The sequence below is a fragment of the Acomys minous genome, assembly GCF_964271855.1.
Source record: "Acomys minous genome assembly, chromosome: 10".
Classification (NCBI taxonomy): domain Eukaryota; kingdom Metazoa; phylum Chordata; class Mammalia; order Rodentia; family Muridae; genus Acomys; species Acomys minous.
Genome location: NC_140491.1, coordinates 25922816 through 25936374, shown reverse-complemented (window position 1 = coordinate 25936374; position 13559 = coordinate 25922816). Strand labels below are relative to the sequence as shown.

The 13559-nt window shown below is 42.0% G+C and overlaps 1 protein-coding gene across 5 annotated transcripts in view; it reads right to left on the bottom strand.

The window, feature by feature from the left end:
• Positions 1 to 1516: 1516 nt before the first annotated feature.
• LOC311607819 (uncharacterized protein) overlaps positions 1517 to 13559 on the bottom strand; it is a 180715-nt gene continuing 168672 nt past the window's right edge. For all 5 annotated transcript variants that reach the window (XR_014782754.1, XR_014782755.1, XR_014782756.1 and 2 more), the window contains one exon: positions 1517 to 1881. Coding sequence is in view for 1 of the 5 variants with exons in the window: in XM_084799896.1 (XP_084656022.1) it covers positions 1860 to 1881 (22 nt within the window). In the remaining 4 variants the exon portion in view is untranslated. The remainder of the gene's footprint in view (positions 1882 to 13559) is intronic.

The following is a 13559-nucleotide window of genomic DNA, read 5'->3' as shown; positions in this document are numbered from 1 at the left end:
CCTGGTTGAAGTTGACAACTCTATCTCTAGCCATTATGCCTGCACTCCAGCCAGCAAGGAAAGAACTGACAACAGGCAAAAGCCATGTGCTTCTTCAAAAATACGCAGGAGCCCACGGCACTTGGCCATGCACATCATCATTTCATATGTGTCAAGAGCTACAAAATTAGTTGGAAAATGCCTTTTGTACTCTGGGTAGTAAGTCCCAATGTCTAAGGAGGAAGAAGATAAGTGACATTAAGGAAAAGCAATGCTGTTGTTTGTGGGAAAGATTAAGCTTTGTCACAGGTGGAAGCAGTCTTGGCGGGCTTTACCCTTGGGGCACACCATGAATACCTTGTGAGAGACTGTTTGGAGCCTTCCTGGGCTTGGAATTCAGGAAGCCTACCTGGGAACCCCACCGTGGCTATTGTTTTCCTAATTGACCCTCGAAGGGAGAAGGAGACCGCCCTTTATATGTGACTGGGAAGGTGGTGAGAAGACAAAACAACAGGTTGAGAGGAGGAGAGCGCGCGGAGAGGAGCCAGCGGCCGGACCAGCACGCTGGACGGAGAAACACCTTAGGACCCGTCCTGTGGAAGGGATACCGGAGGTTCACTCTTCTGTCCCTTTAACCTTTTTTTCCTTCTTGTGTGTGCTAGTTGGGTTGTATAATAAAGTTTAATTGTTAATAAACAGAGCCAACAGTTGTTGTTGTTAAACCGGTCCATAGAATAAGAAATCATTCCAGATGATGTAAGGTGCTTCTTTGCTCACCCAGACGCAAGCCCAGGGTTGTAAGTTTTGCTTATCTTTACTCTTCTCTCTCTATGAAAAGCATCACTATGCAATTAATATGTGGGATCAGGCAGTCTGCTTCTAGAAATGTCTGGTCCAAGATTCTGCACAATCCTTTCCATTGCCCTATAGCAAACATCATACTAGTCATTTTTCAACACTGTAATCAAATACCCCAAGAAAGTTCCCATCAAGGTAAAGGGTTTGTTTGGGTTCATGGAGTCAGCACTTTCATAAGGTCACCTGCTTCTACCTCGTAGTTGCCAGGAGAAAGACAAAGATGGAGAGTTCAGAGATCAGATAGACCTTTCAGAGTTATGTACCTAGTGACCTAGGCCCTCTAGGCAGGCCTTGTCTGCCATAACTTCCACTGCAGCACACCCAGCAATCCATTCAATTGTGCATCATTTAATAGATTAATTTATTGATTATGTTAGAATTCTCATGATCCAATCACTTCTCCATGACTGTATCGACCAGATGGGAGTCAACCCATTAGCAAAAATAGAAATACTATCTAGGTAAACTATAACATAGAGTTTAAATTTAGGGAATATTATTCTATTTTCTAAACAATGATTCTGGAAGAAAAAGAAATCACAGAAAGTATTTCCTTGCTTTCCTCATCTTTAAAAATGAATATAATAATACCTACTAAAGTTTACAATCTGGATCTTTAATATATAAAGTAGTGACACCTAGGCAGAGGAATGCAATACACAGAGGCAATAAATGGTGTTTCTATGTAAGACATTGGTTTTATTATCTTGTGTAACTGTTTCTGCACAGAGGGCATTTCTTCCTGGTCAGGTCACTCTCTAATGATTTTATACAAACAAGACACTTGTATCTATCTGACAAACAGAAAGTAAAGAGGAAGACACTCTAGGCAGGGACCAGCCATTGTATAAGAGCAGGACATAATATGGAGGAAGGATGAAAAACAAAAGGCTAATGTTCACGAATCTTTGATGGAGAGTAGTTGTTATTGTGCTTGCTTGGCCACTCTGCAGACCCTTCATTTCTCAGTGTTGTCTTTTGGTTACAGGGTAAGTCATGGCTTTAGCTGCTTCTGGTCACCATTATCTGGCTCCATCGGTCCAGCTGAAGAAGGAAAGAGATAAATGAGAGTAAATTATGGAATTACTTCAGAATTACAGCTGAGCCTCAGGAAGCAATCTGAGAGATGATCCAGTGAAAAATACAAAGGGAAACAATAGGAAAGGACAGGGGAGTCTGCTCAGTTTCCAAAGGTAAAGACTGAGATTGTCCAGCAGGAACTTTGACATAGTCCCATAGCCAGAGAATGAACAGATTTTGATTTTGTTATTCTTCTGCTTCTAAAATCATTCACAAATCTTCAGAAGACTTCATCAGAGATTTTGTGGTCTCTTAGCAACATGATCCTGGAAGGTGCAGCTAAGTTGTCATCTGTGGTGGCCAGAGACAGAGAAAGTATTGAGGAAAACATCATGGAGAGAGAAATATCAGTGAGAAAAAGCTAGGCTGATCCCAGAAAACAGAAGAATAAATGCTTAACAATTATTTGTTGTATTCTAGAGCTGGAAAGAATGGGAGGTCTTGGGGAACTGGGGCATTCTCTTGCAGGGAACTGTAAGTCATCAGGCTTTCTCTCTCTCTCTCTCTCTCTCTCTCTCTCTCTCTCTCTCTCTCTCTCTCTCTCTCTCTCTCTCTCTCTCTCTCTCTCTCTCTCTCTCTCTCTCTCTCTCTCTCTCTTTAAATTTTTCATTGATTTATTCTTGTTACATCTCAATTGTTATCCCATGTCTTGTATCCTCCCATTCTTCCCTCTCTTCCATTTTCCCCTTATTCCCCTCCCCTATGACTGTTCCTGAGGGGGACTTCCTCCCCTGTATATGCTCATAGGGTATCAAGTCTCTTCTTGGTAACCTGCTATCCTTCCCATGAAAGCCTTCACTTACCAGGAAACTGGGACAGAGGGGAGGACATCCTATTGGGACTCTAGATTAGAGAAGCATGGGAGAATAGGAAAGTAGAAAGATCCAGAGGGTCCTAGAATCCTCTCTCTCTTTTGATTCTCAACAAAGGATCTTGAGGTGAACCATTTTTTCCTATGGCTGTATGTAGAGACAGAAATGAGTCCAGGGGTCCTAGCCTGCCACATCTTAGAGGTGGGCTTCACCTAACTTAAGCTCTCTGAGTTTGTGTCTTCTTCCATCACATGGAGACAGATGGATTCTACTACTCAGAATTAGCATAGTTGATATTCTGTCCTTCCCTTTAAGTTACTCAGAATTAGCAATGCTAGCAAAGCGTCTCTGCCTGGGACTAGCTACATATGCACAAGGCAAGATATCCCTAAACTGTCATTAACTGTTCAGTGAAAAGCTTGGTCCTTCAGGCCTCAGATGATGTCCATGGTGAGCCGGCACAGGGCTAATCTTTGGGGAAAGGGTTGAATATAGATGAGAAGAACTCATTTCAGCAACTTCAAATTCTCTCAGAATTCATGACTTGAGCACTCTGAACTGAACTTGAACCCTCTGGCATTCCGATCGGCTTATGCAGTTTTGATTGCAAGAAAAGAGAATTTTAAAAAGTCATTAAACAAGGTGAAAAGCCTTATTGGACACGAATTGGCTCTTAAAGAATATTACAATGATATAAAGCTCAAATGGGTCAGAAATTTATGAAAGTCATTTCCCTTAAATAAAACATGATTTTAAATATTCAAGGGAGAACATTTGCCAGATGTACTCAGTGTTTTAAAACATCTGAATAACTGCAAGCTTTTGCTCATTCCAAAGACTTTGTGTTGGATGGTAGAATGCCCGTGTCATTCCTCTGGGCCCAAAGGCTATACATTAAGGAACATATATGGTGCTGTGACTCTAGGAACAGAGCTATGTTTACTGTCCTTTGTGTTCCTAGTCACAGAAGCCACCTAGATTTCGGGCATAAGGACTGAGGACCCTGGCTAGCAATGAAGTTGCCTGTTCTTCAAACAACATTTGAGTTTTTAAAATCAAACTGTAAGGATTGTTCAAAATTAAAATAGCCATCACTTAATGTAATGAGGCAATGGATTATCCAATTAAAAGACAAAGAGATGAGCAGTTAGAATGAAGGAAAGATTAAAAAAGATAGAACAGAAAGAAAGTGAACAGAGCAGTGGATGGTAGAAAAACAAGTAACGGAGTGTGTGAATAAAGATGTTGATATTTATTTGGGTAGATAGGTAAAAATAGATTAGATTATAGATTGAAATATAAATGTATGGATGGGTAGACCATTCCATACATAGTTGGATGCCTGGATGAGGGGGCTGATTTATGAAGGATATATAAATGAATAGTGGAGAGATGACAAGGAGCGGCAGATGGACGGATGGATTATGTGTGCATGAGTCGATGAGTGGGTGGGTCTAAGTCCTATGTCACCATTTCCAAAACAAAGGTGTTTCCAATACTGCGACTTGCCTACCAAGCAAGAGTTTCTCCTTTTCTTTCCTTATAGTATTTTTATTTGTTTTTCCAAGTCTCAGAGGGTAAATGACAGCTGGGCAATACCTTAGAACCAATGAGAAAAAGGGGGAAGGTCCAGGAACTCTGGAGATTAAGGAAGTAGCCGACTAGGCTTCTGAGATTTGCCTATTTCTTCTGCTTTGTTGTTGTTGTGTGGAATCTTATTCTTAGAGAGGCAACATCAGCTACTTTAAGCATGAAAGGAGAGCCATGAAAATTCACCCAGGTTGAAATGCTGCCTTGTTTCCTGAGACACACAGAAGAATGGACGTTATATACAGTGTCTTCAACCCACTGGGCATGACGCTGTATAAATGTATCCATTTCAGCTTCACTGTTGCAGATACAGTTGTATCATTCCACATGTCAAAACAAGGAGACATAGAATCTCACTCAAGCTGACAGTCAATACATTAAACAAACAAACAACAATTTAAAAAAAGCCCTAAAAGTATGTGAAGCATGTGACCACCACACCCTACTGCTTTCTACTGTCAGCTAAGTATTTCATTTTGGATGCAGTCCAGACCCGACTGCAAGTCATACCAACCTGTGTCACTAGCTTGCCTGGCCACTTTGAACACATGGTAGTGCCAGTCCGTCACATCATCTCAAAAGTAGTTTTAAGTCACATATGCTATTATTACCAACCATGTATATTTTGTGAAAGGAGAATTACAAAGGCTGAGTCACCTTCTAGACAAACAGAACAGGTAAGTGAGGGAGCTGGGGTGGGAAGGAGCCCTGGTTTGCTAGCTGTGAAGGTGATTCATACTCCACCCCGGGGCCCTGCCTTCCTGTGCAGTGCTCATTTCTTTGAACAGCATTAAAAAAATCCAAAGGAATCCTCAATGATATTAATGAAACCTGACTCCTCGGCTGAAAATAGTTCTGCAGGCCAGGAAGGGAAACTGCTAGGAGACAGGGTATTCAGTATTGCCTGGTGTCCCTGAGGGCAGTTCTACTCAGCTCCAACCTGGAAAGGTCATGCCTTTCCCCAGGTCTGGGATTCAGAGGGGGGGTGGTGGAGGGTGCTCTCCCTCTAGGGATGAGCACACCCCACACCCTTCAGAATCCCCATCTTTCTTCACCGTGACTCTTTCTAGTCCTGTTGCTGGAAAAGCAGAGTTAGTGCCCTTCTGGGTATCCTTGGAGTACCCAAAGCTTGGCCCATGTATTCAGGAAGGGCAGGAATGGAGTCAGAGAAGGAATAAGACACTGGAGAGCCTCCGAGACCAGCTGATGGAGCACCTTCAGCTACAGACAGTGGGTGTGAGTACGTGAGTACGAGGCTTGGAGCTCATTAATCGTCCTCCAGTAGGCACTGGGATGATGAAACTCAGCCATCCTAAAAAATAAAATAAAATAAAAAATAAATAAAAATTAAAAAAGTCTTAGGGAACCCAGAGGAAAAGCAAATATCAGAAAGAATAAACCTATGTGGGATGGAAAGATGAGATGGAAGGATTGGATTAAGAAAGGGAGGGAAAGAAAGATAGATGGGACAAAAAAAGAAAAGGGAGGGGGAAGGAAGGAAGGAAGGAAGGAAGGAAGGAAGGAAGGAAGGAAGGAAGGAGGGGGAGGGAGACTTGCCTATGTTCCCAGAGTGAGGAAGTGAATGAAGCAAAGTATATACGCAGGTAAGCTCTGCATGATCTCCAAGACCGTGCTCTTCCCAGTGACTGTTTGTGAGTATCTAAAGAAAGGCAGACAAGCAAAACCAGAAATCAAAGGAGGAGAGAAGAGGCAAGAGTCCAAAGGAGTTGTAAAAGTAGAGAAAGCCAGCTTGCAGGACCTGTTGTTCCTGACAGGTGCATATAATTGAGGCAGCTTCTGTGACTGGGGTGGAGAAGGACGCCATAACTTGATGGGATTCTCCCAGCATCTGTAAATTCTGTTAAATAACACTGCCTTAGTGAAATTAGGGGCTTAGGGGAACAACAAGCAGGGGATCTTTTCAAGTCACAGGACAAAGAGGTAAGAGAAGGTGCATGCCCTGTGTGTGTGTGTGTGTGTGTGTGTGTGTGTGTGTGTGTGTGTGTGTGTGTCCTGAGCATTGAACATTGTGTAGGTGTGTTTGGGAAGTGAGTATGAGGAATACTGTACGTGTGTATTGTATAGGTCTCTGCGTGTTATGCATTGTGTATTATGTATATGTATGTGTGCAACTGTATGTCCTGACTTTGTAGTGCATATAGCCATCAGTCTGTGTGCTTCGTTCTAGAAGGTTGAGTTTTCCTTGTAAGTCTAAGAAGTGTTGGTAAGTTGTCTGAGAAAAGATTGGAGACGTTAGACAAAAGAATTCCAAGTGGAAATGTGAATGTGCTGGGGATCACATGATACTGCCCTGCAATCCCCGTCAGTCGCTTGGCAGCTTGTGGCAGAGGGGCCTGTAACTGGCTTCACTGTATATGTTCAGTTACCTTGTTGATAGTATACAGTCAACCCACGAGCCATCTGCCTTCCCTGTGCAAGCCCTGGCTAACCATGGCATTCACCTTTGCCCTCTCCCTCTGACAGCTTTAGTTTATAGAGAGGAGGTCACTGTGATGCTTCTGGAGTCGATTTGTGCTTCCAGGTGCTACTCCTGCCTGTGGCAGTCATAGTGGCAAATCATGCCATGCTCTGAGGTTGTTTTTCTAACTATAAAATGAAATGATAAACACATGCTTTCCTTTGCCCTCCAGCACGGTCGGTTCCAAGGAGCTCCTCTCCTTTTATCTACAGCACGTTGGCTCATGCTGTCCCTCAGTTGGGAAGAGTCTTCGCCTCCCCATTTGCCCTGGTTGCATTTCTTTGTGGCCAGGATAAAATATTCCGATGAAAACAACTTAGGGGAGAAAAGGCTTATTTGGCTAAGGACCCTGGTGGTGGAGAATATGTAGTGACAGGAGCTGGAGAGAACTGGCCACGTGACATCCAGTCAAGAGCAGAGAAAAATGCATTAATGATTACATGTTACTGCTCAAGTCAGTTTCTCCATTCTTACATAATCCCATAGCCCCCCAAAGTGCTACTTCTAATGAACACCTCAATTAATGTAATCAACCCACTCCCCCCTAGACATGCCCTTCCCTGCTATTTCTAGATGATGTCCAGTTGACAATTAAAGGTAGCTACCACATATCCTTTATCACACAGCCTCTTAGACACTTCCTTCTGGCCTTTATAGACTTGTCCTAGCTGCCCTGGCAGATGACAACATGTCACTATGTCAACTTGATACAACCACATGCTCTCTTAGGTGGGAGAAAGTGTGTGAGCTGCCTTGCCACTGCAGGCTGAGATCAAGCAGCGTGCCTTTCACTTAGAGAGCATCTAAAACCTACTTGGAGAGCTATTGAGTGTACTTCAAAGATCCCAAGGATCAAAGAGTTCAACGTGGCTAAAAGGCTATTAAAAATGTTGGTGAGGAATTGACGAAAGAGAAAGCTTTCACACTGTTGGAGGGAATGGAAAACGGTGTCACTGGTATGGAAAACAGAAGAAAGATTCCTCAAATGTTAAAAATAGAACCGCCATGCTATCTAATGATATAATTTCTGGGTAATTTTCCAAAATCACTGTAGCCAAATTCTCTAAGGTCTTTTAGCACTCTGGTGTCCGCTGTAATACTGTTTGTTCAAAGTAGCGTAGAAACAAACTCAGTGTCCATGGTCAAGAGAACAGATAAGAAAAACATGGCACATACATACAATAGAATGCTGTTCTACCTCTCTTTAAAAGAAAAGTATACCATATGTAACAATGTAGATGAGCACTGAAGATACTATCCTGAGACAAGTCAGTCAGAGAAAGACAGAGTTATTTCATTTACATTCTAAAGTGGTTAATTTCATTGAACTCACTACAGCCTACTCACAGCCCCTCTCTACCCGGGTATTAATGCATCTCTCAGACCTCATCAGTTTGGGGGAGAGGTGCAGGGGACGGTGCTTAATGCAAAAACTCACGAATGGTCAAAGCACAGAGAATAAATGTTTGTGGAGTGCTGAGCCACAAATGGGATGTCTGAGTTACATCCCTTGTCCCCAAGGTTCAATGACCATGCCAGAAGTAGAGATGAAAATATTACATGAGCTAGAAGCTGCAGAGGGACAGATCAAAACAGTGTTTTCTCTGTGTAGCAGGACACTCATACACTCACAGATTTGGCGCTCAACCTTCCAGAATAAAGTAGCATGGCACTTATAAATCCCTACCACTGAGTAGGGGGCTATTGGTCCTATGTGACTGAAGAGTCAGTTTTACTTAAATATGTAGCCCCTGGTATGTTGCCCACACTCAAGTGGATGGTTCCAACCCCAGGAGTATATGAATAGCAAAAACTGAAATCAGCAGGGCATAAAAATAAATGAAGACAGGAAATTAGGGAGCAGTGGGAGGGTGGAGATTGATCGGAAGGAGTTGGGGGAGGAAGGAGTGGGAGGTGGATATGACCAAAATACATTGTTACGCGTGCATGAAAATTTCAACAAATTAACAAAAATAGCATGTTAAAATTAATAAGCATAAAATTAACTACAACATCAAAACTATGAATTTACAAATACGTATTTTGAGAGAACAAACATAGACCTGCAGTCACTGAGAGTTCTTGTTTCAGGAGCACCCTCCTCTTTTCTCTCTAGCTTGTAGTTAGAAGTGGAACATCTCCAACCACTAGCCATTGACATTGACCTTGAACAGGTGATGCAACCTGAGGGAGTACACAAAAGGTTCTAGAAACTGTACACCCTCAGTAATAGGTTCCTCCCTGTCCACCAACCCCATTGAGTATATGAGATTTTTGCAGAGAGAACATGAGAGGAGCCATCAAAACCCTTCAGGGGGAATTTTTAAAATTTTAGTATTTGTATTTTCTTAGGACATTTCAGACTTCCTTTTTCTTTTTCATTTCATATAATTTAAACATAAGGTTTCTTTCTTCTTTCTTAGACGAAAAGGCTTCTTCCCCATGCCCTGTCTCTTCCTCTGCTTTTTACTTCTGTCTAGTCTTTGTTTATCAGTTCTAGTCCTCTGGGTGAGCTCATCCACAAATATCTCCAGCCTACAGTGGCTGGTCTGGTTTTTCCTTGTGAGGAGTGAGATATGAAGGGAACCTGGGCCTGAGACTTAGACTTCCTCAGGCTGGGCTATACCTATATATAGGCAAGAAAATGTAATAAAACCTTTTGCAATCTCTCTCTAAGAAGTATTGTCTATTAGCCTCAAGTCTCCCCATCTGCTGATTTGCTTTTTTGTATTCCAATTGCTTCAAAACTCTGACAGGAAAGATAGGAACACACTGTGGACCCAACTCTACACATGGATTTCTTGACAGTGCCTGACACACAATAAGCAGGCAGTTGGGAATGAGAGACTGTGTTTCTATAACATGCCCAAAGCCACGCCTCAAGGAGTTACAGAGGAGAGACTGAACTCTTACCAGCCTGACACCACTACTCTACTCTAAAACACCTGATTTAAGATGTTCCTTTGGTTTTAGTACAAGGAAGCTATGAACATGCCAAAAAAGAAAAACTTTTTTTTTTTTTTTAAGAATCACAAACTGGTCAACTGGAATTGAGTGCGAGGGAGAAGTGTCTGTTCGTTCACATTCAACATTGTGAAAGCCATGGTAACAGAGAGAAAAATCTCTTTTTTTATATTAATTTACTTAAAAGCCATAAGTAAACACAGGAAGCTATAATTATGATGAGATGTGGTTTGTCTGAGAGCAGCTTCTCATTTCAGGGGTTGCATGCTAGGGGTCATGCTCAAAGCCTCTTCTGTGTGTAGACATGTTCATTCGGTTAGTAACCCTAAACATATCCAAGTCACCTCTGACAGGAGCACACAATCAGGGCCAAGCAGGAGTCATACCTGGTTCCCCTGATGTCCAGTGTTTCTTCTCCTTAAAACTCTCCTATCAATACCAGACTTTGTTCAAATCAATCTTCTGGATAGATACAGTAGGCTGTGTTTACCTGTTACGTTGGAAGATATTTTAAAAGTTCCTTTAGCATTAAAATTGAACCTTGACAAGAAACCTACTACTATATGCCCAGTGTCATGAAGATAGTACATCATAACATGACTGCCAACGAGAATGGGACCAGGATAAGTTTTCTAACTGAGCAGATGAAAAGAGTAAGTCTCTGCAAAGTCTTGTGACTGTGTTTGCACAACAGAGTCAAGATGTGTATCTCTGTACTTTGAGGATTGCATATTCCTTTTGCAGTAAGGTTTGTGGTCCAAACAATGAAGGACCTGTGTTCTGATTCACTGAGTTCAGTTCACCGAGAGTAAACTTGTCGTTGCTAGAACAAGAAATGGTGCAATCATTATACCTCAGATAAGCTTTATAACCCATAATATTACTTGCTGCCTAGAATCTAGCATATTGGCTGAAAGATCAATCGCAATGCTTCATGATTTCGCCTTGTTTCATGATTCCTGGGCTGCCCATATGCCAGTATCAAGGCTGTAGTCAATTCCACTTGATGTTCCAAGGCTCTTGACCTTTTCTGACCATTAACCCATTAACCCTTAAAAGGCTACAGCCTAGGAGTATCGGCAAACCGGGAAGACAAAGTCTTAGCTCACTAAACATTCAGATAATGAAGCAATGTGGCACTGAGTATTGATTAGACTTGATAGACAGGAATGAGGAGAAAGTGGTCCTCTTAAACAGGGCTGGTGAGAGAGCCAGCACAGTTAGTAACATCAAAATTATAGCTAAGTAAACATTTCTATCCATGGAATTTGTGAGTTGTGCGTCCCTATTGTCACTGCAGCACTGATTATAAACACAGTAAGAACACTGGACTTTATCACTTAAGAGCTTCATAATTGGGTCACCAACAGACTAAACTTCAGCCATGTTCCTCAACACACAGATCAAGTTTTACTTCGACTGAGGTAACTGGCCCTGGAGGATTGGCAGCAATCTACAGGAACAGAAGATGGGTATTGTATGCACAGAACAGTCGCAATTCCTCTAAGCCTTCTGATGAAAGACAAACCTCCTACAACCCTAGCCAGACATACTAAACACATCAAGATTTCCCTGCTTCTAAAGGACAGCACAAAGTGTGCCTGGGCCCATCACATGGCTCCAAATTCCAGTTAGGTTTCCTACCTGAGGGGAAAAGGCAGAAAAATGAGCATCAAACACTAGCCTTAGGCACCTACTGCGGGTAGATAAAATGCCCTGTGACCTGCTGGGAGGCCAGAGTTGGTCATGTGCTTTGGTGAACTCTATTTATTTTTGTTTTACCTGCTTTTCCACTCACTTACTGGTCTTTGCTCTTTGGGCCCTCCACTAAGTTTGAGAAAATGAGTCCCTTTGCAAAAGACAATCAAAACACTTGGAGGGTGATTAAATGACCCCACACTAGCACAGTTCAGTTCCTTATGAATTCAAGAACTGGCATGACTTGCTGCTGGCAAGAGGTCTTGAGTTGCATTTCATTAAATCCAAAGTGCCCAACCTACTGTCAGATAAGTGGACAGACTTGCCTTCTGGTTTCAGCACTCTCCTCCATGGGAAAGGCAGGATCCAGCTCCTAGTGGTCTCTACTGAGCGTGCAATCTACGTTACAATCCTTGGAAATCATTGTCTGGGAAGAACATTCTCCTCCAGGTCCACACAGCAAAGGCCATTTTTCACCTCTAGAGGATTTAGCCATTAGTATCAACAGAGGCACCCTGACATACTTTATTCTATAAAAGACATCTATATTCAACTAGTCATGGTTGTTTCATGTGTGAAAACAGTGTGAATTATCAAAAGAATTCTGAATTTATTGAAGAATAAATTATTGACTTTCCTCATATTTGAATTTATTTCATAACTTTACTATACATATATGTTTGTGTATACACATTATGTGGATGTATTGTGTGTGCTTGTGTGTGTGCCTGTGTGCATGTCTGTGCATGTTTCAGTGGGCAGGCTAACATTGTTCAATTTTATGAGCGTTTTCCCATTTATTTTCTTTGATTGTCATATGTTCCCCCCTTAGGGACTGCTATGTTATCTGATCTAGATTTAAACCTATAAATACAAACACTGGGTAGGCCCTCTGCTTCTGATGTCTAAGGAATAAAATAGTCAGACCATGGGCATCTTACTTCATGCTTCACAGAGGTGTCTCTTGGAGTCTTCTGTAGAGGGGGGACCTTCCAGTGTCATGGTCTGAGGAAATAAACAGTCAGAACTCAGGCTTTTCTGCTTGATAGAGGTATGTCTTGAAGTCCTCTGTATAGGCAAGACTCCAGGTGTTAATACCATGTGTCTGTGGACTTCCACATGCTGGAACCTCATAACACCACTAATTTTCACCAAGTGGGACAATATTTAAAAGGTCTCTCAGTCTTGCTCCCTGATTTTCTTCCTCCTTCACATCTGTCATCAGCCTAAATGCCACTTCATGGTAGACTTCAGGTGCTCTTTCAAGCTGGCCTGGACTGTGGTGACTGGTGCAGAACTCCCAACTTATGGAGCTGTTTTTTGGAGCTCTCAGGCATGGAATTTTATTCCACTCCAAGTCTGAGAAGAAAGGTGAATGGTTCAGGCATTTACTTTACTTGAAAACCAGGAGTGCTTTTTAAAACTGCTGTTTTGCACATGAAAGCTACCCAAAAGCTTTTTCTCATAAGAGTCTAGTTCACACTTGGATTCAGTGGAACAGTCTGGAATGTTTGATCTAGCTGCATCTTCCATTAGAAGAAAACTGACTTTGTTAAACAGAGTCCAGCTTGCTTAGACTTTGTACTAGGTGCTTTTCATACAGTCAACCTTCCTGAACTTTTTGAGACATGCTCCATAATACTGCTCATTGAAAGTATAGAGTTTGGAGTTTCACATCTGTTTTTAAGTGACTACTTTAAGCTAGTTGGGTGATTCTTTTTTTCATGACAGGGTTTCTCTGTGTAGTTTTGGCTGTCTTGGACTCGCTTTGTAGACCAGGCTGGCGTCAAACTCACATCGATCCACCTGCTTCTGCCTCCCAAGTGCTGGGATTAAAGGTATGTGTCATTTTTTTATTTGTGAGTTCATTTCCAAATGAAAAAAGAAAAGTAATTCTATAGCAGAAGAAGAAGAGGAGGAGGAGGAGGAGTTAAAATAAAAACCAGTGAGAGCAAAAACCATAATTAAACTTAATCTGTTGCCCTATAATATAAAAAGCACCTAAGAACTAAAAATGCAAGAAAAGAAAAAATGTGTTCTGTGTGTTACAGCTTCCAACTGTAACACTTCTTGGAGAACTTTCTAGTGCAGACAACTAG